Raw genomic sequence first — 26,652 nt, 5'->3', positions numbered from 1 at the left:
TTTTGACAACACTGACGATGCACTGTTTAACTCGTGTGTAATTCGATTTGGTCGCATATCAGATGAGAAATGCATATTACGACTTTTGCATCACGAAGAAAATGCATAAAAAACACAAATTTTATCATAGAACGACATTATTTCCGCTTTGATAAATTATTATACCTCCTATGCAGCGTTTTTAATTTAGCAATAATCAGAATGACAATACTTTTCAGCGTGTGATACGGCCTTTCCCCAACTATAAACTTTCATATTTATTATTTAACTAGAAATATTTAGTGGGCAGCTGCTAAAACTGCTCTTATTGAAAATTAACAAGGTGCTACTTAATATTTTGTTAACATAAATTATAAAATATATATTGAAAATAGAAGATAGTTTTTAAGTTATTTTTAATATTTTTTATTTCTGCGTTGCATGTTTATTAATTTCTAATTATTAAAATTGAATTATTTTTTCATATAAATATGTTTTGTTTTATGTTGGTTATGTTTAAATTAATAATTCTTCTGTGCCAAGTTATTTTATATTTTTTAATACTTAATTTTAAATTAAGTTGGATCCTATTGAAATAAGAAGATGCTAAATATAAATCTTATTCCAATAGCTGCATATTGTAGGTAGATCTCTCCATAACTGAAACAGAAAGATAATACTTATAGTGCACTGATTAAAATTTATTAAGAAATCATACACATAGAAATATTGCACATTTGACTCTTACAAATGTAATCACCACATAAAATGATAAATCCTTACTTGGCTGAAATCTCATGGATGTGTGAGTGCATTTTATTTGAGTGTACGGCCTCCATATATATTTGCACGATGGAAAAAGCCGTAAAAAGAACGGACGCGCAATATAGAGTGCAATTTTTATCCTGTGGCGGTGGCGGCGGACGTTTGGGCATTAACACAAAACTCAATTGAGCCCATAACAATATAAAGCCGGCTCTGAAATCTCCATTACGAGCAGCTCATTTAGTTTAAATCCGTGTTTGAAACCTAATTTAACGAGTATAAAAACACACAACGCCGGTGGCTGGCTGGCTGGCGAGAGAGAAAGACGGCGTAGCGCAGGAGAGCGATATGCTATTACGGCGCGGAGATAAGTATGTTAAAAAGTTTATATCTACAGCTCATACATCCCCTGTCGTTTGGCAAAGCCCTGTTCCGCTGCCAGGGATGAAGTAGCAGCAGGGAAACAACTTGTGGTATCGTGCCGCGCGCGCATTAACATTTTTATTGAATTCCCCTTGCCAGGATTTGCGTTGTGCCCCGGCCGGCTCTCTTACTCTCTCTCTCGCTCTCTCTCGCGTTCGCCCGCTATTCAATTATGTGCTGAGCCAGGCAATTATAACAGGCGATTTGTCTCTCTTCTCTCTCGCGTGGCGCAAACACACGCACGAAACGTAATCCGCGCGCAGCCTCCCTCACATCTCTCGGCTGACGTGCGTTTTGCATCTCGCCCCAAAGTGCGTGTGCGTCTCTCTCTCTTCTCTGTATCGCACTTCGCACACCCTTATTCCGCCGCGTCTAATGACTGCGTTTAGCCGGGGGTGGTCGCCGCCAAGCACTCGCCAATTGATTTGCTACTCGTGAATCGCCGCCGCCAAAGCGTGCGGTTTCAAGCCACATCGCAGGAATTGTACAGAGGGTGCGCGTTTGTAATGAATGAGAGGTTTAATTCTGATGCAACGCCAAATAGCCACATCAAATGGTTTCCAGACAGAAAAATTTGTTTTCGTTTACGATCAAAGTTAGAGCTTGAAAATGCATTTAACGACACCAAAAATATAAAAATAAATGAGATTTATTTACAGCTAAGCCAAAAAAATCAAAATTTCGTGCATCGATGTCATATACTAGTTATACGTGATATGGAAATGGAACGAATAAAATATTTTTGGAGTCTGGTTAAAAAATCAATTTTCCGCGCAAAGTAGAGCCATTCATTAAATTTAAATTTAAAAATTAACGTGCGTGTGTATTTCTTTCCTTTCTTTGTCCTAAAATAATAATAAAATTGCTCTGGCAATTTCGACCCATCCCAAGCATATAATCAGCAAACCTCTCTAGTGCGAGTGAAAATTCTGGAAGATTTATAATTTCATTCCTCTCTTGCCTTAAAATGGTGCACTTTAAGTGCAACGTGACCATTCCAAAGTTGACAACCGCTTGGAGAGTCATTTATTCTTTTTTCTGGCTCTGTGAAGAGAGCGCAAGGGGTCGCGTGTGATTCATGCGCAATATGTGTGTATGTGTATCGGGAGCAGTAGCAGCAGCAGTGTTTAATTAAGGTTTAATATGCACAGGCTGTGGCCCCGGATGAATTATTACTTTATTATCATAGCAGGGGAAGAGCCGCCGCTGCAGCAGAGCGGCGGGAAAAAGAAGACGGCCACCGCAGCGAGAAAGAAGCAGCTTTATTGAATTGTAATGTAGTGCGCCGGGGCCGGCGGAGAAAAAGCTTTGCTTTGCCGGCCGGCAGGACATACACACAAATCTGCTGGCCGGCCGGCGGGCAGGAAAAAAGCAGGGTCGCTTTTTGCGCTGATAACCCGGCTAAGAAAATAAAAGGGATCGCTGCAAATTGCGCCCGCCGCCGGATGAATTTATTGTTTTTGCGTTTTTCCTCTGCATGCACCGAGGAAGTCCCTTTCGGCCGGGGGGACGACGCTGCTCTCCACACGTAGCCAGACGGGGGTTGACCCTCCGAAACGGAAAGGGAAAGCGAGAGTTTGCGGTTTTTGACAAAAAGCAAAACGATGGTATCAATTTAACGAGGGGTTGGGATGTCAACATTTTACGTCAGGTTTTGGTTGGTCAAAACGAAAGAATTGCTTATTTTGTTAGGGAGCTCTCTTCTTGAGAATCAATTTCCCCCTTTCCCCTATAACCACATCAAAATCTTCGCCAGATATTTAAAATCAGCAAGTTAAGCAGATCAACGTCTGTAAATTTTATTTTTAATAAATAGATCTATAAAGAAATTTTTTGAAATATTTTCTTTAATTGGAATGCTCTCTAACAATTGGGAGGCCTAAAATTTTTCCCGTTTACATTAGCGAGAAAGTTTGTATTCTAATCAAGCAGCGAGCACTTCTCCTCATTTCAAATCATGATTTATTTCACTAGAAGGGAAATTTACCTATTCATTTGCATACCGTTGCATTTTTCGAACATAAGTCGAAATGATTAAAAAATCATTGACCGACCATTTTATTTTTCGAGATATTTGGCAAATACCTGAAATTTAACTGATACTCGTTCTTAATTTGCAATTGTAGAGTTGAACTATTGCTAAATTTCACAAACTCTATTTATTTTTGGCCTGTAAAGCTCCACTTAGAAATTGTCTTGTCTTACAATAAATTAAGAAATGTGCTAGGAGATAAACACAAGAAACAATTATAGCTCTGCTGTTGGTCTTCTTGCAAATTTCTTCTTCCTAACTGTCCTGGCTAACAGAAAAAATTTATCAATCTGTTGTCATTTATTTTCAAAATCATTTTTTAAGTAATAATTTTGAAAAATATAACATACTAGCTTTGCGTTCAAAATTAATTTATTATTAAAGAATTTTTAATTTAATTTTTACAAACAAAATGGTTATCTTTTGAATTTTATATATCCTTAAATGGGTGGCAAAATTGCAAGCTGACATTGTGCACTGCCGGGGAAAAATGTTGGTCGTGAGCGGGAGAGCAGGGAAAGAGTTTGCAAAGGCGCAGCAGTTGCGGAGGCAAACGAGGCCAGCTAACTACGGGCGAATGTGCGGCAAGAGGAAATAACATGTAAAGCGACTAATTAAAAAACTCCCCTTTCGCCGGCATAATGAAAGGGACGGCGGAGCAGCAGCGGTAGCAGTAGCAGTGAACGCGCGTGCCGAGAGCAAAAATTGTTGTCAATGTTTCAGTCTGGAAAAAACTCTTTATCTTAATTAAATTATTCCGCGGGGAGGAATATCGCCGGCGCAGCGCGATGACAAATACTCCCCTCTAGGAAAAATATACGAACGCCGCACAGACGCGACGAGCACGAGACTTTTTTAATATGAAAACGAGGAAAAAATAAACACTGCTCATAAAAAAGTTTAATTTCGTTCGCTCCTCTCTCTTTCTCTGCTTCTCTCTATATGAAAGTCTTTTTTCCAACGAGCCTTGCATTTCCCGAGCTTTTGAGAAGTGAGAAACCACACACTCTCTCTTAAATACAATAACAGTGAGATTAAAATACCTCTCCGAGGTAATATTTTTATATTGAAATAAATAACTTACTGGCAATTTTAATAATACTCAGTTTGCATTTTTATTACGGTGTTGAGAATATATTCTAAGATAATTTATCGTGCTATTTTTATCTAAACATCCTATAAACATGAAAGCTAAAATAATGGAATTGAAAATGGTTGCACACAAAGCAGAGATGATTTTTCTCTGGTCTCATATTCTAAGATTACTCAGCTAGTGGCAAAATAGCAGATATATTTCTAGTTGCTTGTCATTGTCACCCAGTTCAGTTAATACTAACCGCTGCAATAATTAATTTAGTTAATTGTGTATTGTGTTATGTTAGACCTTATTAATAAAATACAGACGTAAGTGAAGTTGGCGATATCGCCAGCCCATTTTTCAAAATTTTTAAAAGTAGTGAACTTGGCGATATCGCCAAAATTCCATTTCAACAAAAATACGTTCAGAGGGTTGAAAATAGCATCAATACACCACCCCCGAACACACAAGTGGTTCAAAGGGGTTAAAACACACGTAAAAGCCGTAGAAAAAAGATAAAATGAAAATTAAACACTCAGCAGGGTTTAGCCACCTTGAAACCTCCTCAGGTGGACTCCAAATTTCATGTAGAACAAGATAGGATGGGTGCCGAAGTGGCTAAACCCTGCAGTCTACCCTTGAAAAGGGACGAAAGGGTGAAACACGCTGTTTAAAGTAATTTTTCCACTTTAAAACTATTTTGAACAGTGTCTGCAGGGTTTAGCCACCTTGAAACCTCCTCAGGTGGACTCCAAATTTCATGTAGAACAAGATAGGATGGGTGCCGAAGTGGCTAAACCCTGCAGTCTACCCTTGAAAAGGGACGAAAGGGTGAAACACGCTGTTTAAAGTAATTTTTCCACTTTAAAACTATTTCGGCACCCATCCTATCTTGTTCTACATGAAATTTGGAGTCCACCTGAGGAGGTTTCAAGGTGGCTAAACCCTGCAGACACTGTTCAAAATAGTTTTAAAGTGGAAAAATTACTTTAAACAGCGTGTTTCACCCTTTCGTCCCTTTTCAAGGGTAGACTGCAGGGTTTAGCCACTTCGGCACCCATCCTATCTTGTTCTACATGAAATTTGGAGTCCACCTGAGGAGGTTTCAAGGTGGCTAAACCCTGCTGAGTGTTTAATTTTCATTTTATCTTTTTTCTACGGCTTTTACGTGTGTTTTAACCCCTTTGAACCACTTGTGTGTTCGGGGGTGGTGTATTGATGCTATTTTCAACCCTCTGAACGTATTTTTGTTGAAATGGAATTTTGGCGATATCGCCAAGTTCACTACTTTTAAAAATTTTGAAAAATGGGCTGGCGATATCGCCAACTTCACTTACGTAAAATACAGTTAGACAGCTGCATAAACATCTCTCCTTCTAATGTATTCTGATACTTTAATATAATGAGAACGTCAGACAAGTTTCTATTTTACAAAGATTTTAAAATATAGATTTAAATTTTCACAAAAAAATAGATAAATAAATATTTTATTTTTAGTTTTCAAATAAATAATCAAAAGTATTTAATAAAAAATAATAAAATAATGATTATGGTTTATTTCAAAACAAAAGTTTTGAGTTTTCGTTTTATTGTATGTTTTAAAACATATTTTTATTAACTAAATATTTCCTGTTTTTTACTTTACTTTTGCTAAATAAACAAGCAGGTGGTTCCGTGATTTACCAAATCAGCCACTCATACATGCACGCAAATGAGAAACGAAAATAATTATCCCGTTTTTTGGGAAGAAGCAGGCTCTGCACGTGCAGATAATGTGCAAACCGCAGGGGAGCAGCCACGCACCTTCGGGAAAGGGTCGAAAGAAATAAGGGTTTTGCGTAATTCGAGTTTTATTGCGAGCCGCGTGTTGTGAAATATTAATATCATTAGCAGCATTATTATGACGCGTACAAAATTAATACCCATATAATGCTGCGTGTAATTAGCCCCTTTCTAAGTACATTAAAATAATGTCTTCTCCAGCGGCGGCGGCAGCAGCAGCGGCGTAGGAGGCGGAGCCGGGCACACAACACACACACACTTTGATAACATCGGCGGCGGCGTCGTTAAATTACAAAATAAGAGGCAGGGGTGTAATTAAGGCCGAATTTGCAAATTACGCGCTATTTAGTTGGCGTGTAGCTCTCATCAATCACGCCGAGGGACGGGCGCGCGCATAACTGCACACACACACACACATACACACAGCCGCCCTTATCGTGCCGTTGCCGCCGCCTGACGCCCCGCAACACACACACTCTGCGCCGCCGGAGAACGCTCTCTCTCTCTCTCTCGTAACCACATTAATGGCGCATACACCCAACAACTTTATTAACATGTAAAATTATTATAATGCCAACAACAACATTATTCAATTGCGCCTGTAATTGCTCGTGTAATTGCTGTTGTTTTGTAATTACGCTATCAGCGCGCTTGCTTGCTTCGTGTTTTGATTTTATCTCGCCGGCCTGCTTTTATTATTAAACACATTTTAGCACCAGCTCTCTCTCTCTCTCTCTCTCTCTCTCTCTCTCTCTCTCTCTCTCTCTCTCTCTCTCTCTCTCTCGGCCGCGCTCAATTTGCTCCGCTCACTCTCTGCAAAATGGCTCGCCGTATTGTTTTTGCTAATTGCGTTTTTGCGCTAATTGTGTGGCAATTTGTGCAGCGGCATTCGGCGGGTTGGATTTGCTCTGTTGTTGTCGCCACTCATGCCATTGCGCATTAAGTATTTGCTCGGAATTTATTGCTAATGTAAATCACACGCTCGACTTTTTGTTATAAACAGCAAACTAGGTGAATGAAACAATATCAATCTTGAAATAAATATACACTGGAGTAAAATTTTTACCGTCAAGCTGGATTTTCAATATCTTGATAATTTTAACTAAAAGCAAATCTATTATTTTCTATTGTAAAAGTAAAACCAATAAATCAAGAATTAAATCAGGATTTCTCTAACATTCTCAGTGCAAAAGTCTTAATAATTTTAAAATTTCCTGTGGTTTGTGACACGACACGTGCCACGCCTTCTTTTTTATATTCCGGGAAACCATGTCTGCTCGTAACCATCACTTTTACCAAGTTTTCTAATTTATTATTAATTCAATCTTTCAAAATGACATAAAATCAAGGTGATTTTACTGTACAGTTAAAGTTGTTGAGCTACTGATTGTGAGAAACTTTTCAGCATGCCAAAAATTACCCATCAATCGATTTTTTCATCAAATACTATCAACTTAATTGATCAAAAACTGTACATTTTAAATACATTTGAAATGATTGGTCGTAAAATCACATTGGAACAGAGCCAGAAATCAAGCAAAATTAATCATCATTCAAAATCATGTTGCTGAAACAATTTCACAACTTACAACACACGCTTTATTTTCGCGCTAATTGATTGTGCTGCACAGTACAGCTAAAGTTGCGAGAGAGAAACTTTGCCGACCGTGTCTCTCTTTCGCTCTCCACTTCCCCCAGCTAATCCGCAATATCAGTTTATACGCTGCGCCGTTGCACTCGTTGGCCGCGCCGGTTGCATAAAGCTGCATTATCCACAAGTCGGCAGAAAAGTTGAGAGGGGTGGGGGGGGGGGGGCGGGGGCTATCTCTTCTTCCGATTCTTGATCACACTTTTCCAACCACTTTCCGTCGATATCTGAGGGAAGAATTATTGGTCTGACGGAGCAAAAATTTATTTGCTTGCAGGTGTGGTTCCAGAATCGGCGCACCAAGTGGCGGAAGAGGCACGCGGCCGAGATGGCGACGGCCAAACGACGGCAGGAAGCGGCCGAGGACGAAGTCGAGGAGGACCTCGAATGATACAAACAGTTCTACAAAGTGAGCGGCCGCAAGTAAACGCCAAAGACACTTGATCGTTAAATGTGAACATGAAAAAACTTTGTATAAAAATGGATGTAAAAAAATTCAGGATTAACCAGAGAAAAAAACACTCTATTCTCGCGATGAGTCATCTTTGTTTCGATTAAAATGTGATTTTGTACATACAAGTTGAACGTTCTGTTCCGTTCGTCTAGTCAGTTTATTGATTGTTCAGTGCAATGAAAATTTGGTGTACCAAAAAATGTGTAAATGTCAAATACGGTTAATAATTTATCTTTCAAGGTTAGTGTATAAATTATACTGTATCACGAAGGTTTTGTAAGTAAAATAATAAATCATAAATCGCTGTTATACTTAAACCATCTCTGACTCATTTCGTTCCCACATAATCCTCAGATTTTTAGGGTTTGGCTAAAAGGCAAAATGGATAATAAACTTTCCAGGATATGTCAAAGCTCAAGGACACAAAAGTCAGGTAGAATTTGTCAAAAAAAGCTAACACAACCTAGAATTATGAAAATCGAAAATAGCAAAAATGTGGCCCTGAAAATTAAAAAAAAATTGATACGGTACTTTTTTTGGGAAAATCGATCCAAGGGTCATAAGTTGAAAATAAAACGTGGTTTTGCTCCCTGAAAATCCTAATTTATTTTAATATAAGCAATTTTGTCAAAATTTTCTAAGACTTTGTGAGAATTTGATATTAAATAACTTATTTTGACTTTTCGAGGTCATGGTTGGGGGCTGGAACCCCCCTGCCCACCGATAAAACTTAACTTGATCAGAACTGCTATACTGTTCTTGGTGTCGTTTCATTTGTTTTTTGCCTTGAGAATCTAAATTCTGGACTTAATTTCATCGTATCCCACTTCCTTGTGTCGTTACCAGAAGTTTACGCCGTCTTTTGTACACCGGTTGATCCTTAAAAATGGGGGGGGGGGGGGTTATTTCAAACTACGTAATCTCCAATTTTAAAAATATTTGCTCTTTCGGACACTACAGTTTTTTGGGAAAATCGATCCAAGGGTCATAAGTTGAAAATAAAACGTGGTTTTGCTCCCTGAAAATCCTATTTATTTTAATAAAAGCAATTTTGTCAAAATTTTCTAAGACTTTGTGGGAGGGAACAGTGGAACAGTGTGTGTGTAGGGCTCCTTTTAACGAAAAAACAAGCGCTAACAAAAGAGTGCACCCTGCAGCACGATTCATTGACCACACGTGTGAGCTGCGGGGGTGCATTGTAAAGCATTAAAATTTGCCTCAGTCATAGCCAATTTTAAGAATAGGCTGACAGAATATTTAAATTATTATCACAGAGTGAAAAGTGCTTTGTTTCAGTCTCCTCTGTCCAGTCAATTTTCCCATTTATCAAGCCCGATGCACGTGCAGTATAACAGAATGAGAACTCACGCTCTGAACAAAGAAAGCAGAATTCTTAACAAAAAGCATAGAGGATAAAGCAGTGGGCGCGTATATAGTGCAGCCACCACATAATATACAATTTCATTTAATATTTAAGACACTTTTTGGATTACAAATGAAGTGATTTCAAAAAGAGTAGCATATTTAGAATGAGTAAAAAAATATCTCCATTTTGGTGCCAGTTTCAAACGAATGCAATGAATTTATCAAGAGGGCAGCGGCTGACCTTGACCTCGGAGGAGGTTAAAACTACTTAAAGTTGTTAGCAAATGAAATTACAATACTAAATTAATTTTCTAAAATGGTGTCGATCGAACAGTTTGTTGCTGAAATATTAAGCCAAACAGTTTCTCTTGTTCCTCCCATTTTCAGTGTGATTTTAATTAATTTCGAGTTTATAAGCAAAATTTAGAAAATGACACCTGAACTTTGTTCGTACACATTACAGCTATTTCTTAAAATATTTATATTTTATTGCATGAGCCACAACAGCAATAGGATTTCATCAAAAGTTTAAGCTTCATCGAAAAAAATCCATAATAACTTTGAGATAGAGAAGTTAGATTTTAATCGAAAATTTGGTATTGTAATTTCATTTGCTAACAACTTTAAGTAGTTTTAACCTCCTCCGAGGTCAAGGTCAGCCGCTGCCCTCTTGATAAATTCATTACATTCGTTTGAAACTGGCACCAAAATGGAGATATATTTTTACTCATTCTAAATATGCTACTTTATTTGAAATCACTTCATTTCTAATCCAAAAAGTGTCTTAAATATTAAATGAAATTGTATATTATGTGGTGGCTGCACTATATACGCGCTCACTGCTTTCTTCTCTTGGCTTTTTTTTTTAGAATTCTGCGAACTCTGCTTTCTTGGTTCAGTGCATGGGTTCTCACTCTATTTTACTGCATGACGTGCATGGGGTTTGATAAATGGGAAAATTGACTGGACAGAGGAGACTTAAACAAAGCACTTTCACACTGTCATAATAATTTAAAAAATTCTATCAGCCTATTCTTAAATTTGGCTATGACCGAGGCAAATTATAATGCTTTCGCATGCACCCCCGCAGCTCACACATACGTGGTCAATGAATCATGCCGCAAGGTGCACTCTTTTGTTAAAAGGAGCCCTACACACTGTTGCCGCACTGGCTCCTTACACGACGACTCATGCACAATCGTTCCCTGACAAATAGTTACGCGGAAAAATGGCACTTCTTGATGATGCCACTTTTTCTAATTACAGTTAATTCCCTTTTTAGAAATCAAATTTAAAAATGATTGTAAACTGTAGATTGCCAAAGATATTTGTTGATATCTTGGTCACCTTGTATTGCAAGTTGCCAATTAGAGCGAATATGAAAGCAATTAAATTGAAACCTGACTAGATCCTATCCAAAGCCCCTACCCTTAATAGACCCTCCCTTGGGACGCAACCCTGATGCTTTACTCCTCCTATTCCCCCCATTTTTAGGGTGTTTACATTTCATGCAGAAAAGTTACTCTGACGAAAATATGATCAATCCTTTGATTTTCATCTTTCATCTGCGTTACATGACAAAAATCCATTCCTTATTTATATTTTGAAAATAAAATTTAGCCTCCAGGTGCGCCTAAAAGCTTTCAATTTGTTTCTTTTGTGTGTTTTTTTCGGAAAATATTCCAGAAAAGTCCGAATTGATATTTTCCCTGGAAAGTCCGGACGGAAATAAACAGCAAGCCATGTGAGGATGATGGTAGAAATACAAAATCTGCAGTAAAAACGCATGAGTAAATAGGAACAAAATCTAATCCGCTTTTAAAAGTTTATTTAAGCTATAGGAATATCGCTGACTGGGATGAAAAGGCCTCCGAAAATGAACAACTGGAGCAAAGAGACCCATTCACGCGTTACTTTTCCGGATGCATTCGAGCCGTAAATTTGACATTTGTGTACACAGATCAATGGCAAATGATGCTTATTATTACAAATAAAGGCAGCGTATTTTGCAGCAGCTGCCGCCGTCCGACCGCTCAAAGGCATCAAAATGCACCCCCGGCTGCCTGAATTCATCTCTCTCTGTATGCCGGTGCGTCCTCTGCGCTCGGAAGCTTTTTCATATGCTAAACAGCTAATAAAGTGGATGAGCCGGCGAATATGTGCGTTTCATATTATTTGTATTATTGACTCTCTCACTCAATCCGCTTTCACGCTGTTTACTTTGGCTCGCACTGCGATATATATGCATATAATTAGTCCATACAATTTTTTTGCTGCCTCCAATTATTATGAGAGTAATTTTTAAAAAGCTTACATGCTGATGAGCAACGTGTCAAGTCTATTAATATTAGATTTAAAATTTCTCAGATAAATCTTTGCTTTTGTTGAAAATTAATATAAAAAAGGTTGGTAATTTTTAGTTCTATTAATTTAAAGAATTTAAACAGTTGTGTCAGTCTATCATGGTTGTGTTCCAGTAATTTATTTTTTCAGATCGATTTTATACAATTTCCATTCTGTTGAATAATGGATACGATTAAATTGTGAGAAATGTTTTTACAATTTTTTTCCATGAGCTTTTACGACCATGTGTCAAGAAACCCCTATATTTGGACTTTTTTACTTGAAAATTTACTCTGCTTTAACGTGTTTTAAAGACAGAATAGTCGCGATCTATCTTGAAAAACATAGCTTGTAAGTTTATTATTAATTTTACAACTAAATGTTTTAGTTAAAAAGATTATACCTTCGTGAGCTGAAATCAAATATGATTAAATTGAATTTCGACTGCTAGTATTTATTTTATTTTTCTAAGTATATGTAATTATTTATATTGTTGTTTATTCTTGCCAAAGATTTTTAAATCACTGTTTTCAATTTGCGTTTCTGACTATCAATAGAATTTAGGACTATCGCGTTACATGTGTTTAGCATTGTTTTGATACTATCAATTCACAAGAACCGTGAAGGTTGCCGTTTTCATGTCACTAAACCGGGGGTGTCAAAGGTGAGTTTTTCGCACCGCGCAGCAGTGACATGCGGCGGGGTGATATTTTCTCACTGCAGAGCAGTGTAATTTTCTCACCCCTGACTTGCTGTGTATATATCAATTTAAAAATAAACAACCTTTTCTACTGATTAGTCAGAAATTTACCTGAATTTTAATTCATATTGCCCCACAATCACCAAACAAAGGTTCTAAGCAAGCTTTAATGGATTAAAAACGCACTGTACCCTGTAATCAAGAAAGAAATATAAATGCTCCATACAAATTAACTGCAATTCCCTAATAAGATATGCGCGGCGTGACCAAAAAGAGCACAACCCGACAAAAGCGGCGTGTAATTCTCCACGGACAAAATGATTTCGGCGGCGCACAAAAGGCGGTACATGGACTCGACAATGCGAGTAAATATATGCAAAAGCAATAAAAGGCGCGGGGAATCTTAGCCGGGCAATAAAACGCGGCGTTTTAGTTACGGCCGGGACATTTCTTTGTGCCGCTGCGGCGGCGAAAAATCGCACCTCGTCGCGAGAGCGAGAGAGAGAGAGAGAGAGAGAGAGAGAGAGAGAGAGAATTCCTTGCCGAGTGTCACTCTCACCGTGGCATTTAAAAAAATTAAATCACGAAAAACGGCGGCCATCATAATGATGATGATCATCATAACAATGACGGCAACAGATGCGTCGCGTATGGGAGTCTCGGTGCGGTTATTTAGTGCACGGCGTAGCGTACTCTGGATTCGTGCATCGTGCACACGTTGAATGGAGGCCCCCAATTTCCCGGTTGAGTGCTTTCAGCTTGCGTCGTGCTTTGTGTGCCGTTGCGCCCCGCGCGATATGTATGATAACACCTTTAGTTGACTCTTAAAAACTCCATAATACGTCAATAGAAATGAAAGCCGCCGCGCGGTCTCAATGGGAAAATGTTGCACCCCATTAAAGGCAGTTATTCCTTTTTATATTTGATATTAAATGCAGTAATAACTGCTCTTTTTTCCTCTCTCACATCCGCTTTCGGCTTTTCATGGCGTCGAATTTGTCCCTACCGCATTCGTGATTAATCAAGCGAGAGCCACTTATGCCGTTTGATGTTATTAGCAAAGGGTGGTGGAAAGTAATCGTGCGGCGAGTTTCCATTAGCTGTTGTGAGCACGAAAGTATTTTCAATGTCTATACTGTGCGTATATTATCTTTATGAACCTTCTGAAAATCTATTTTAATTCTCTTCTCACTTCAAACTCTTTGTCTTCAAATCACAATTTTGAATTTTCTCGCTGTTTGTTCGAATCTCAAGTTCAATCTTATTAATTTTGTAATTTGAATTGAGTCGATGGCATATGTGACCAATAAATTTTGAATTGTTAAGTCGATTTCAAGATAATTTTTCAAGGACTCTCTTTGTCCAGTGTCTAGTCTTAATAAGTTTGGACTCGGCTGCTCGAATTTTCTGAATTTTCAAGCGCTTTAGGAAAATTATTGGCCAACGAACAATCTCCGTATGCATGAGATTTTATTTCTAAAACAATGAAAAATTACTGTTATGTTAATGTGATGGCATGGAAATCGCTACGGTATAATAGATGATATAAATAATAAAGTGTCTAAACTTGTCTAAGTTGGCTCTAAAATGTCTAAAGACCGTCTTTCTTATTGTTAGCGTTAGCGAGCAGTCCTACTAATTTTCCTACTCCATGTTTGAGATAAAATGAATTGATTTGCTTTCAATCAGCCTTCCCAGATTTACATCTTTAGTAACAAAAAGTTGTATCTAAATGTGCTTTGCTCTTAATGTATGCAATAAATTAGAGGTGTTTAAACTGACGTTGATATTTTAGACGTTTCCTCAAACACTTATTTATATTAGTGATTTTATTGTTTTTTTTTTTTTGCTCTTTTTATCCCTGTCCGAGGACCGGAGGACCGGGAAGGGCGCGCACTGCACTAGCACGAATGCTGAAACCCGGGTCCCAATAACACCGCGAACGGATAACATGGGCGCACCAGGCCGCACAGGGACCCAGACCACTGAAGGGCCACTTGCCTCCGCACCGAGGACTGCATTGAAACGCTAGACATTTGTCCCGTGAAGCCAAATCACGCATGCTGGAAAGGTGCAAACCAGCAAGTAGCGAGTCGGCGCCGGCGCGCCTCCCAGCCCGTTGAGCAATTTGAGCAATTGGAGTCACTAAACTAACCACTTTTTGCCATCTCTGACATTGGGTAGCCAGTATTAGATCTCCCAACTGCTCAAATACCTCTCATTGCTTTGACACTCCTGAGAGTGCCTTAACAATGCGAGCCAACGGGCTGGTTAAATGAATTTTAGATTAAATGAATTTCAAAATTGTAAAATAACTAAAAAAATAATTTTTAATGTAATATTAATAATTTTTTAAACTGAAATAATTAAATTGTTAATTACTTGTTTTTGTTTAAAACTATAATAATAAATTAACTTTTTTGAAATGTTTACTGTAACAATTATAATACAATTATTCATATTATAAAGATTTTTTAAGGTAAAACACCATCTAAAAACATCAATAGCTAGATTTTCGCGAAAAAAATAATCTTTTCGTAGTAATTTGTTCGACTATCTTTAGCAACCCTGGTTATTAGTCACTTCGCGCTCTGTCAGTGTGTGCTCGGCTGTTTGATTGTCACTCCAATAGTAGGGCCCAGCTTTTTTACATCGCGAAATATGGCAGCTCAAACAAAAGTGTTTGTTGAGTGCTCACTCAGGCTGGCTGCTCCGCGGCGCGTTTTATTATTTATAATAGGTGCGATATAAATAATGAGAGCGCTCGCGTGTGAATAAATATATACGCGCTGCAAACGTGACACATTCGCGCTCGCTGAGATGCAGAAAAATGAGGCAGAATAATTTGCAGCTTAATCACGGTTGCATGACGCGCTGGCTGACTGCCGTACAAATTTTCGTTTGAATTATTCAAACGTGCTTTGTGCCGTGCTTGAAATAAGTTCAGTGGGAAATTGACTAGGCCATTTGTAATCTGCAAATAAACGTTTTATACTTTTTAAACCGCTCAAAAAAAAGCTGTGATTGATTTCTGTTATTTTTTAAAAAAAAAACTAACTATTGCTTGACTTGGTCAATAAGTTCTAAAATAAAATAATTTAGGGTTGATTTAGAAGGCGATCATGAGGATAAAATACAAAATGGCTCAATAAAATTTGTCCGGGATACTGAGACAATGTTTTGTTTGAAGTAAAGCAGCTATTTAATGATGAAAATAAGAAATTATTTTAAGGAGATGAATTTTGGGGTTGAAATATGAGGATGACAAAATTGTTTTGCATGGTTTAAATTTTAGGTGTAATAATGGAAAAAAGTACCCCAATAAGGAGCTCTAAACAGGAGAAAGGCATCACACATATGTACATTAGGGGTTGATTTAGAGGGGCTGATGTAATAACTGACTTAGTGATTCCTAACAGCTGACCCTATGTTTAATTTCAAGAGAAATAAGAATAACTTTACAAAAAAAAAAATACAAAAATTGACAAGAAATTGTATGATTAAAGGGCTGATTTAGAAGGTGAGAAATCGAACGGGGGCTAGAATATGCGCAAAATTCTCCCCTTTGATTTAAATTTGTCATGCATCGAGAGTGCAAATTGAGAACCCATTTTTTTCTTAACAAAAACTAATTGAATGCCATCGTTTCTGATTGAAAAAGGGGATGGAAAGGGGAAGAAATTGCTAATAATTTTTCAGGTTTTTATTAAACAACATTTTTGCTCAGTTACAACCAAAAAACAAGCCTTGGGGTCAATAATAACCAAAGTGAAATTAGTTACTGAACAAACGCATCAATGACTGATTAAAGACTGATTAAACTTAACCCTGCAAAAGAACCGATTTCATACTAAATATTTTGCTCAAATTTTGTTACCAGTACCTCGGGATTTAAAAGAAATCAGAGAAAAACAAAAAACAAAAAAAAACAGAAAAATAAAATGGTTTCTCTCCTGGATTGTTTCAAAATTAATTTTTTACCTAAGTTCTTCATTTTTAATTCAATATAGTTATATCCCAAGTATTCACTCAGGCATTTAATGAATATGCACGCAGAGAGTGCAGAGTGTAAAATAAATTAGTCAAATATAATTGAAATCCTGGTAGGTTTGAAAAATAAATTTGCTGGAATTTCCACCTCTCGGCACACATTGTACAGCAACAATCGATGACGTGCGCAAAGCTAAGCATTTTTGCGGAAGAGCCAAGAGCGAGAATGCCTGGAACGCAGGCGGATCCGGTGCGTGTACAATTCAATTTGACCATTTATCACGCGCACTTGAGGAAGCAGAGACGCGTGAAATTATTATCTGTATGTGCGACTTCGATTCGTGTGGGCCACGCCTTTTGACATTTTATAGCTCCGATCAATGGACAATCTGTGCACTGAATGAACAGAGAATGAATGAAACAGCCGCCGCGCTTTTACTCCTTGGGCGCGATTCCCGAGCAGAAGCGGCTGCAGGCAGACACAAAGCAGCGCACGTTCCCGCGGGAGCATCTCTCTCCCTTTGTCAGGTCGACTGGCTGCCTTTTATTACCTGCAAAAAGGCAGAGAATTATATTAAAGAGTATCGCTGCTTTATCGGCGGCCAGTAATTTGTCACTAAATTCTATCATTGACAGTGTTAAAGAGGCCTATTTTTAAATGAAATGTGCGCCAGCACGTAATTTGTTCACCTCCGGTGGGTGTCAATGGCATCACCTTGACTGACTGATCGCATCCGTGGCTTCATATTCCGCTTATAATAGGGAGGAAAGCACCTGGACATCGAGATAGCAGCTTTTCCGACATCGAATCACGCTAAAAATTCAGCTTTACCCAAATGAATGATGGTGCCAAAACTGTACCCTATGGTTATGCTTCTACATTTTTCTAATAATTTTATTGGTAGAATAAATGTACTGAAAATTTTAAATTTTTAAAGCAACAAGAAAACAGGAATTTAAAAGGGTGAGGGGGTGTCTGTTTTATTCGGGGCTATAATCAGTTTTATATTTTTACAACCTAAACGCAATAAAAATCGGCATGGGTTGAATTCCTAGATGGATTGGCGGTATTTGCTTCTGTTTGGGGGTCGTAAAGGGGTTGTTTGGAGGTGGTGTGGCCGGGATATTGAACAACCCCTTATAAATATTTAAACAGAAAGTCAATTTCGACAAAAATGAACTCATTTCATGTTTCCTATATAGACGAAATATCGAACATTCACATCATAGCGGATGGAAAATCGTAGGAGGTGAGTTAAGGTTTGGGTTAGTGTTGAGCTTTAATTAACATGCCCTAATACACATCCCCTGAAAATTTCATACCAGATAACAACTATTGGGTCCGCCGCAGTGGGAAAGCATCCTATGGCATGCGTTCGCTGCTGTTTGAGCACACGCTTCCAACCTTTGCTGCCAATTTCTCTAGAGGCCAATGTGGCTTTCGAAGAAGCGGTTAAAACCAAACCAAACCGCGGATAAGGTTTGAAAAATTTGCGAAAACAACATGGCATCGAAGTTTTGTGGTTTTGGACAATTGGTTGCGGGTGGGTGATTGCGGTTTTCCTCCAAAATGCGCAAAACCACGCATCCGGTGCAGATGGACCTGGAATATCTTTTGGGTTTAAATTAAAACGTCTTTATCAACAACATATATTTGAAAATCAGGATGCATACTTTTCATCAACAAGATTTTCAAATAATTCCTGAACGCACTTTGCTCCTTTCTATGGTTTATTTATTTATTTTTTATCTTCAATTCATCAAGTCAGGAAAAAATAGGCGGCAGATCAAGGATGAATTTTCTATTAACTTAGGAAGTGAATGGAATTCTCTGCTGCTGTGAATAGAGGGTGTGGATAAATATCTCCTAAACCTCAAGAATCCAATTTTTCCCTCTATTTTGCCCACACACATCAAAAACCGCCGCTGCTGCACACAATGGGAAGAAGATACGCACTTGACAAAGTATCAAAACGCAGGGTGACGACACAATGGCATCACGGACCAGGCGGCACCTTTGCCATACCTCGGGCTAATCGAAAGAAAACTTTTGATTCGATCTCCATAAGTACTTGGTGGAATAAATAAGGCTCTCTTTATAAATGGTTCTGATCGAGGAGGTCAACGAACGGCCAGAAGGGTGAGGATTGTGAAGCAGGCGGCGGGCCTAAATGGAATTATAATATTATACCAACAGGCTAATGGCCGAAAAATGAATCATCAAAACAGCGAGTTAACGATATTCAGAAAGGAAGCTGCTACTTAATTACGTGAAAAGGCAGCGGAGCAGCCTTGAGAGGAAACTTCATGAATGGTATCTATTCGAGTTATATGGTGTGCCTATCCTCACGCTTCGCATCCACGCGAGAAAAATGCGGCGCGCATGCTTTTCAGGGGGCACAAAAGGAGCCAAGGCGAGAATGAAAGACTCCGCATCGAGATTTCTTCTGGCCGGAAATCGCCCTGTGAAAAGCTACGAAAATATTTCCAAAGTCAATTGGCGGGGCAGACGCGCTTTGTTTGTTACCTGTTAAGAGCCCGGTCCCGGTAACACCTGTTCTCCGCCGCGTCGAAGGCAATATTATTTTAATGAGGCCCATCTTCATAAAAGCTGCCCTCGCACCGTGCAGGCGTAAAAAGAGAAACTTTATTTTGCCTTTGGACTTCACAGCCGCGGCGCATGAATGGAAAATATAAAAATTCTTATCCCGGCCCTCGATGCTCGGGCACGTCAACGAATTCGGAATCTGTTGCTTTGCGCCTGTTGAAATTCGTGTATGAACACCCTCGCGGACGAGGGCGAGTATTTTACCACTGGAGTCCATTAATTGAGGGTTTGAAATGTGTGCAACAAAGGATTGCCTTATTGTTAGCTCTCTTGGGAAGCTCCTTTCTTAGGAAAAAAAAACAGTTGTCTCTGTCTCCATCTACTGAAAAATATATGTTTTTGTCTGTCTTTATTTGTATGTGGATCGTGTGAAAATGCAACCTGTAGTATTTACATTAGATTAGAAAACCATTTCATTGTGAAATAGGGTTTCCCAGGAGAATCAGGTAACTCGTAAAATATCGCTTTTTGATTGTTAACAGACAAGCATCTCACACATTTCTGCTAATCCGCGGATAAATGATTCCGAGAACCAAGGAAAAGAATGGTGACCATTGGAAAGGGCTATTCATTTCATTGCACATGTGTCAGCATGATTATTTTTCTATTCTACCCAGCTTACATGCCTCAGGTTTCTCTCTAATCCCAAAATTTCGTTGGAACAGTAGTGAAAAATAAGCTAGTCAATGAGGATTTTCCCTTTGACTCTCACTATTTCTTTTCAATCGTCTCTGTTTCCTTTCAACGACATAAAGAAATTTTAGTGAAGAAAATCAAACAACTATAAGAGTGTAATTCTTCGATATCAAAATTGATGATCATTCGTTGGACGAGGAAAGGTACTGAGTTTTGGCCAGGGTCTGAGATTCTTCATGAAATTAAGTTAGAAAAGTCAAAATCTGGAATGCATTTTGCCTTAAATTTGTAATGATTTTTCTGGTCTTTGAATGATGTAATTGCGCCCAAATATCAGCTTCTATTATAATGGTCAGATTTTCAAAATTCGCATACTGATGGACTCGGTTATAGACATCCCCTAGATAGCCGAAGCATTCTAATTTCCGTTCCTTTTTTTGGCATTTGATTCCGGTAGAAAACATATTCTGAGTTTAACCTTAATTTCCGTGCATAAATTAATTCCTAATAACAAGACGAGCCCTTGCACCTTGTTGGAAAAGATTCCTGTTAGCGTTATTATTCTCTCTTCAGAGTTTAAATTTCACGCGTACCGTGAATGGCATCCCTATTTTGTTGTTTGTTCCCCTTCAACCCCTTTTTTCGTCCTAAAAATCATAAAATTGTACATTTTTTGGGTGTTTGCACCTCATTGCGCAACGGTAATTAGTGTTTATCACTCTGAAATATCTTCAGTACATCGTGGGTTGGGAAGAGGAGTTGAATGGTATATATAATTTTTGTAAATGCAGCACTGTTAGAACCTGAAGACTACTTGCTGTTTTAAGACTTGGCCTCCGGAGTAAAAAACACATTTTTCACCAATTATCGACTTCTTAAGCATCCAATTTTGAAACTTCACGCCACTAAACTCACCATGACCTCCCCTAGATAGCCCAAGCATTCTAAGGGTGTCAACCCCCTTTGAAATCTTTTCAACTCCGCATCAAGAATGTTCCACAGTTGCATTTTTCAGTTCATAAAGCATTATTTGACGCGGGTAATTGAGTGTGTACATGATTCAAATTCAATCTTATCAATAAAAAATATTTCTCACCTTCTCAAAAAAGGTTAAATAGGTTTTAATAACAAAATTAGCGTTTTTTAACAAAATTTTGCGTGAATTTTACTGTATTTATTTAAAATCTTGATTGAGTGATTGAATAGAACTCGAGATAAAAAATAAAGTGTAATAACGGATAGTCATACAATATTGCTTCTCTTCTTTGATTAATTAGTTTTCATTTTTACATTGAATTACAAAACACTAATTCTATTTACACGGAGAAAAGACAGACCCACACCAAGTTAGTTAATTATTTTTCCGAGTAATCTTTTTCAGAAAATAATATTCTTATTCACAGTCCGCAAGATGTAACCCCAAATTTAGCAGTTAAAAGGCTCTCCTCCAGCTTTGGAATATTTTGAATGCGATTGCACAGGCTTTAAACTGAAACGAGGCAGTAAACTCGGCAGATAAAATGTACGAAAATTGCTTTCCGTGCCGAGGCCGGCGTGAAATTAAATTCATCTCTGCTCGCGATGCTTTCGCGTATAATATGGGGCACAACACGCGCAAAAATGCCCGCCGAGATACAGGCAGCGCGCAACACTGCTGCTGATTTACATTTTTATTACATTGATTAAAATCTAAGCCACTTGCTAGCTGCTGCGATGATATTTCTGCTTTTCTCTTTTGCGTTCCCGGCTTTAATGGAGACCGCGGGGAATTACTTTTAATTAAGAGTTTTATTCATAAAGCAAAAGCTTCTCTGCTCCGGCTGACTTTAGTTAGTGCGCCCGCCGGACTGCCTGCACGCTTTTGTTTTTCTCTTTTGCACAACCAACAATGGAGATGGGAATTATTAATCCTCTGTTTTTAATTAGAACAGAGTTCAGCTAAAGTCGGCGCAAATTAATTCTCAGGCCATGCGAAAACTGCGATATGCGGAAAAGAACACGAGTGGTTGTGTTACACTCGTTTTGGTTAAAACTACTCAAATAAAAAACACGTTGGCATACTGTATTATTTGGAAAAGCAAGAATATCATAATGCAAGGATATTTCAATGGATATTCTACGTGTTATAGTTGGTGTTAAATTTAAGACAGAAGCCTCTTTTTTATCCGACACGCAGGCTTGAAAAAAAATAATGCCAGCATTTTCATCAGTGATTTTAAAGTTGAGTTTTTTATTATTGACTGGAAGAAAATATTAGTTGAGAAAATAAATAATGCCGAAAGACCAATAAAATACATGAATGGAATTAATATTTTTTTTAAATTCTAAATTTATTCTTGAGGATCTTTCTGGGTTCTGTCATTAATTAAGAGCAACATTAACCCTTCATTCTGAGAGCCGAGATATTAATTGTTTTTAATGTTTCTCGCAATTCACAAATAAAAAATGCGCATAGCTTAAAATATTTTCTACTTTGGGATAAGTTATCAATTTAAAAAATAAACTATATCGTTGTAGATTGCAATTAGCACAATTTTAAAGTGGTTGCTGCTCCACTTTAACAATCAATTCGGATGCAATTTAATCGTTGTGCAGAGCAAAAGAGCAAACAAGTTAAATCATTGCCATCGGACAGCGATATTTCGCAGTCAGAGTGGAGCCGCTCGCTGTTTCATGCAGCAATCCTTTTAATGAACATTTACTTACGCTAAAGAGGGTCATCAATTTTCATTTAACCGCGCGTCGAGCAAACTGCATAAACAATGATTATACGCGCGCGGGAGAGAGGAGGCGCCGAGGTATCATCCTCGCGTCATTTGTGTAATCAAATTAATCCACAAATAAATCGGCTCGACAGCACGGCTGCAAGAGAGAGCCGGCGAGAATAATGAAATTAAAAGCAAATAGACGCTCCATCAGAGTCACAAAAGCGGCCCGGTCATATTTTCACACCCCCTCGCGGCTCTCGGCCCCGGCTGCGGCCATATGGGGCGACAATAATTAAATCAAACAGCAGCAATCACCCAAATGCTCGCTGCGTGGACACAAACACGCAGATGTATATTCGTACATATATAAATCGCGGAACGAGCGCGATTTGATTGAAGTAAAAAATGATGGGTGCTATATTTTGATGTATGGCGCGGCGGCACTCGTAATTGCAAATGTTTTGACATTAAATATGAATTATTATTCTTCTGCGCGGTGGCAATAAAAATGTTCAAATGTCATGATATTACACTTTTTGCATCGCGCGCTCGTTCGTTCGTTCGGCCGGCTGCTGTTTGTGATTACAGATTAATGAATTTGGTGCCAGCGAGCTGTGTGCTCTGCTCTCGTCGGTGAAATTTATACATACACGTATCTCTGACTCTTTCGAACGCGAGCGCGCGGCACCGCACCATGTCATGTCATTTAATATGTGCCTATCACACACCCGCCCCGAGCACTATTACACACAAAAATGCAGATATATACCGCGCGCTCTTATATTCACCACGGTGCTGGAAAATTGGCCGACTTTCCGTTGTCCCTTGCTGCGGATGACAAAGGACGCGGTTTTTGCCCGGATATTGAATACACAAAAATAGCCAAATGCCCGGAAAAAAGTTACATGTATATTTGATTACTCGGAAAATAGGTACGTAATTTTTGGTTAATAGCAAAGTTTTGATGCTCTCTTAGTTGACCACTTGCGGTGCATTTCATTTAATTCATTCTTTTATATCCACTTAAGTCAAAATATTTTAAAGGTGACTTTTGGAGACCATGCACCATTATTGGATCCTAATATACTAGATGAATTTTTACAAATATATGGAACCAATCGTTGGAGAGCCCAAAATTATTCCGCGAGTCCATGTTATTCGTTCGCAAAATTATTGGGACACAAATCACCAGTTCCAAAAGCCCCTTAGTGTTCGAAGCTGCTAAAAGATAATGGCACCTACAGTTATTTTCAACCTTAATGCACTCCCACTACGATTTAAGATATATAATCTTGCTTCTATTTATTCTTTTTTCTTAAAAAGATTTCTATTGATATACTGGAAACAAAAATTTAGTCTAACCAATCGCCGTACTAACGTCGGGAAAAATTTTGTATTTCAAAAACTTTTTATGTGTCATCAGCGATTGGCCGAACCGATTTTGGTTTTCAGAAATTCGAAAGAATTCATTGTAAAGGCTGAATGCACAGCAGCAGAACTGAGTCTTAAATCGCAACGGAAGTCCCTTACCATCTGAAGCATATGGTGACACTTTTGCAAATGGTAAATAAGCAGAGGCTCTGAAAAATTTATTAAAAAAAATTAGAGTCAATCAAGTGCCACTTTACTTACAATCTAGACAAGAAAAACTAAATAAATTAATTAAAAAAGCTACAATTTTTTTTTGAAATTAATTGTTACTGGGGTGGAATTTGTTCTGTTTGCAAAATATCATGGTTTTCGGTTCATATTAAGGTAAAATATACTCAGGTATGGAGAAGAGAGGGTTCGAAAGGAATTCCAACTGGTCAAGTGGCAGAGGGTAAATAGATTAAACCTTTTCTCTCCCCCTTCAGCTACCTGGCAAGGTCGTGTGGACTTTGTGGTTATTGTTTCCCCCCACATGAATGACGGTTTTGTTCTGGCCTGGTCAATTTTTTCAATTTCAAAATAAATATACTATATGCGTAGCAAAACGTTTTGCTAAAAGTTTAAAAATGAAGCTATTGCTGGAATTAAAACGTTATTTAGCTGTCCGGCATCTTTCTGTGCAGGGAAAAGCTTTAAGGAACGTGCTGGCAAATTTAGTTTGCAAAAATCTAAAGATTTTTAAATTACGCTTTAATAAAAATAAACATATTTTCTGTGGTGGGCTTGATATTAATAAAAATGACACCGATTTTTCCACCACGAGCTTGTACATCAATATCAGCGTTTTTTCCGCGAATTCGCTTTTTCCGGATGTCGTTAGGCGCGCCCTTTAGCGCGCTCCACTCTCGACGGGCACACACATTGCACAGTATTAATCAGCAATAAATTTCGGAAAAGCGTGCCAGCCTTATTAAAGATAACGTCGGAATAAATCAAAACGGTTATTTCCATCCATTCAGCGTGCGGGCGGCGAATAAAGCGCATAGCAGAGAGTGTCGGGCGGCCAGCGCGAGTAAGTGACTGTCACGCCTGTTTACATTTTAATACAACACACACGCGGTTTATCGCGCGGCGAATTGTGCGCTATAAAGTGAAATTATTTTTATTGTTGCGGATGATGTTGATTGCGTATCAAGAGATTTATTTATTGGCTGGCAACCTCGTTTATTCAAACGCGTTTTTCTGCATGCAAAAAATCCCCACACAGCACCGCCACCTCTCCTGGCCTCTCCCAACCAATCACATTTTTCTGATTTCTGGTTTGCTTCCGGAATTGAACAATTTTAACCAGGATTTCTTTTTGTATCGTTTTAAATTGACAAAATATCACGAACGAAGGATACAATTGGCATGATGCAAAGCAAACTCGATGAATTTTACAAACCAGAGACCATTGGATTAACTTTGAGATCTCAAGTATCCTTTCGTCCTGGAGACGCATTTAAAAAAAATGTGGGCTCTCTGGACTCCTCTCACCGAGCCCAAACGAACTAGTGCCAAATTTGATGTTCTAGGTCAAGGTCTAGGGTCACTTATTTTAGTTTCAATTTGAAATTTTGGAAATGAGCTTAAAATATTTTTTCCTTGACATGTCTGGACTTGTGTGAAATTTTCAGAGTGGTCCTATTTTTTTCGCGAATTCTACCTTCAAATCTCGATAATACACAAATTTTACCTTGCCGTTGTTTTCAAATAATGCAAACTCCAAATCCCTGGTTGAAACCAAAAGATTTGCAAAAACTTCACACCGTTCGACTTGCCTTGACCTCCTCTGACCTGCAAAATGGTTTAAAAGGTACCTTTTACATCCCTTTCAACCTCCATGCTCCAATTTAAAAGTAAAAAACATTTTATAAAAAAGTTACTAAAATAAAAATCCCTTTCTCATGGTAGGAAAAAGCCAGGTGCTATAAAAAAGGCAAACATCCTTCTTACAATTTTATTTTAATTTCTGTCACCCTATTTTCGAGGAACACCGGTGGATATTTATCTCGTCGGCCTGGTGGAGCGTGGTGGAATATGAAAATCCCCTTTTCCACACAAAACATGCATTTTCTAGCTCTATTTCAGCCCGCATCAAAGGAGCAAAATTGGACGTGTCAGGGAAAAATACGCGCAGCCAGGAGGAGAAATGTCGGATTATATGTGACAAAATGCAGAAAAGAGAGCGAGCCGAGCTGGGGGTATTATTCGCGCCCAGCCGCGGTGTTTGTGTAAGGGGCACGCAACGCATCTGTGCTACACCAGATTTTGACTCGCCGCGCGGCTGATATTGAATCGAGGTGATTCCGTGCGTGTCTGTGTGTACATATACTGCGCATACAGGAATAATAATCTGACGAAATGCTCTCCGGCAATGAAAGAGCGGGTCATTTCATTGTGCGCGACCAGATTAAATCATGAGCAGGGAACAAGCCCGGAATTTGCTCTCTCGTTCGCTCGGCAGCGGTCAAAACGTCACACATCATGCGAATGAGCTTACTCGAGGGGTGCGCTTGGCGTATAGGAAATCGAACGCATCGTGAGTGGAGGAAAGAGATTTTTACGTGAACACAGATGAAAATAAGTAAATAACACGCAATAGTGACTCCGGGGAGCTTTATTCCGTACCCTAGCAAAAATAAAAAGGTATATAGACTAAATAAGTATGAAATCCAGAAAAAATATATATAATTAAGAGCTTAATAATAACAAATTTTTTTCTCTAAGG

The 26,652-nt window shown here is 38.5% G+C and overlaps 1 protein-coding gene across 1 annotated transcript in view; it reads left to right on the top strand.

Annotated features, from left to right (window-relative positions):
- Window positions 1-8,472, top strand: part of LOC135936963 (homeobox protein Nkx-6.2-like) — a 28,371-nt gene extending 19,899 nt beyond the window's left edge. The window contains exon 4 of the mRNA XM_065479986.1: window positions 7,985-8,472. Coding sequence (XP_065336058.1) covers window positions 7,985-8,098 — 114 coding nt within the window. The 3' untranslated portion in view covers window positions 8,099-8,472. The remainder of the gene's footprint in view (window positions 1-7,984) is intronic.
- The last annotated feature ends 18,180 nt before the right edge of the window (window positions 8,473-26,652 follow it).

Source organism: Cloeon dipterum, chromosome 2 (genome assembly GCF_949628265.1).
Source record: "Cloeon dipterum chromosome 2, ieCloDipt1.1, whole genome shotgun sequence".
Taxonomy (NCBI): Eukaryota; Metazoa; Arthropoda; class Insecta; order Ephemeroptera; family Baetidae; genus Cloeon; species Cloeon dipterum.
Note: the sequence above shows the minus strand (reverse complement) of the source record. Positions and strands in the feature narration are given on the sequence as shown.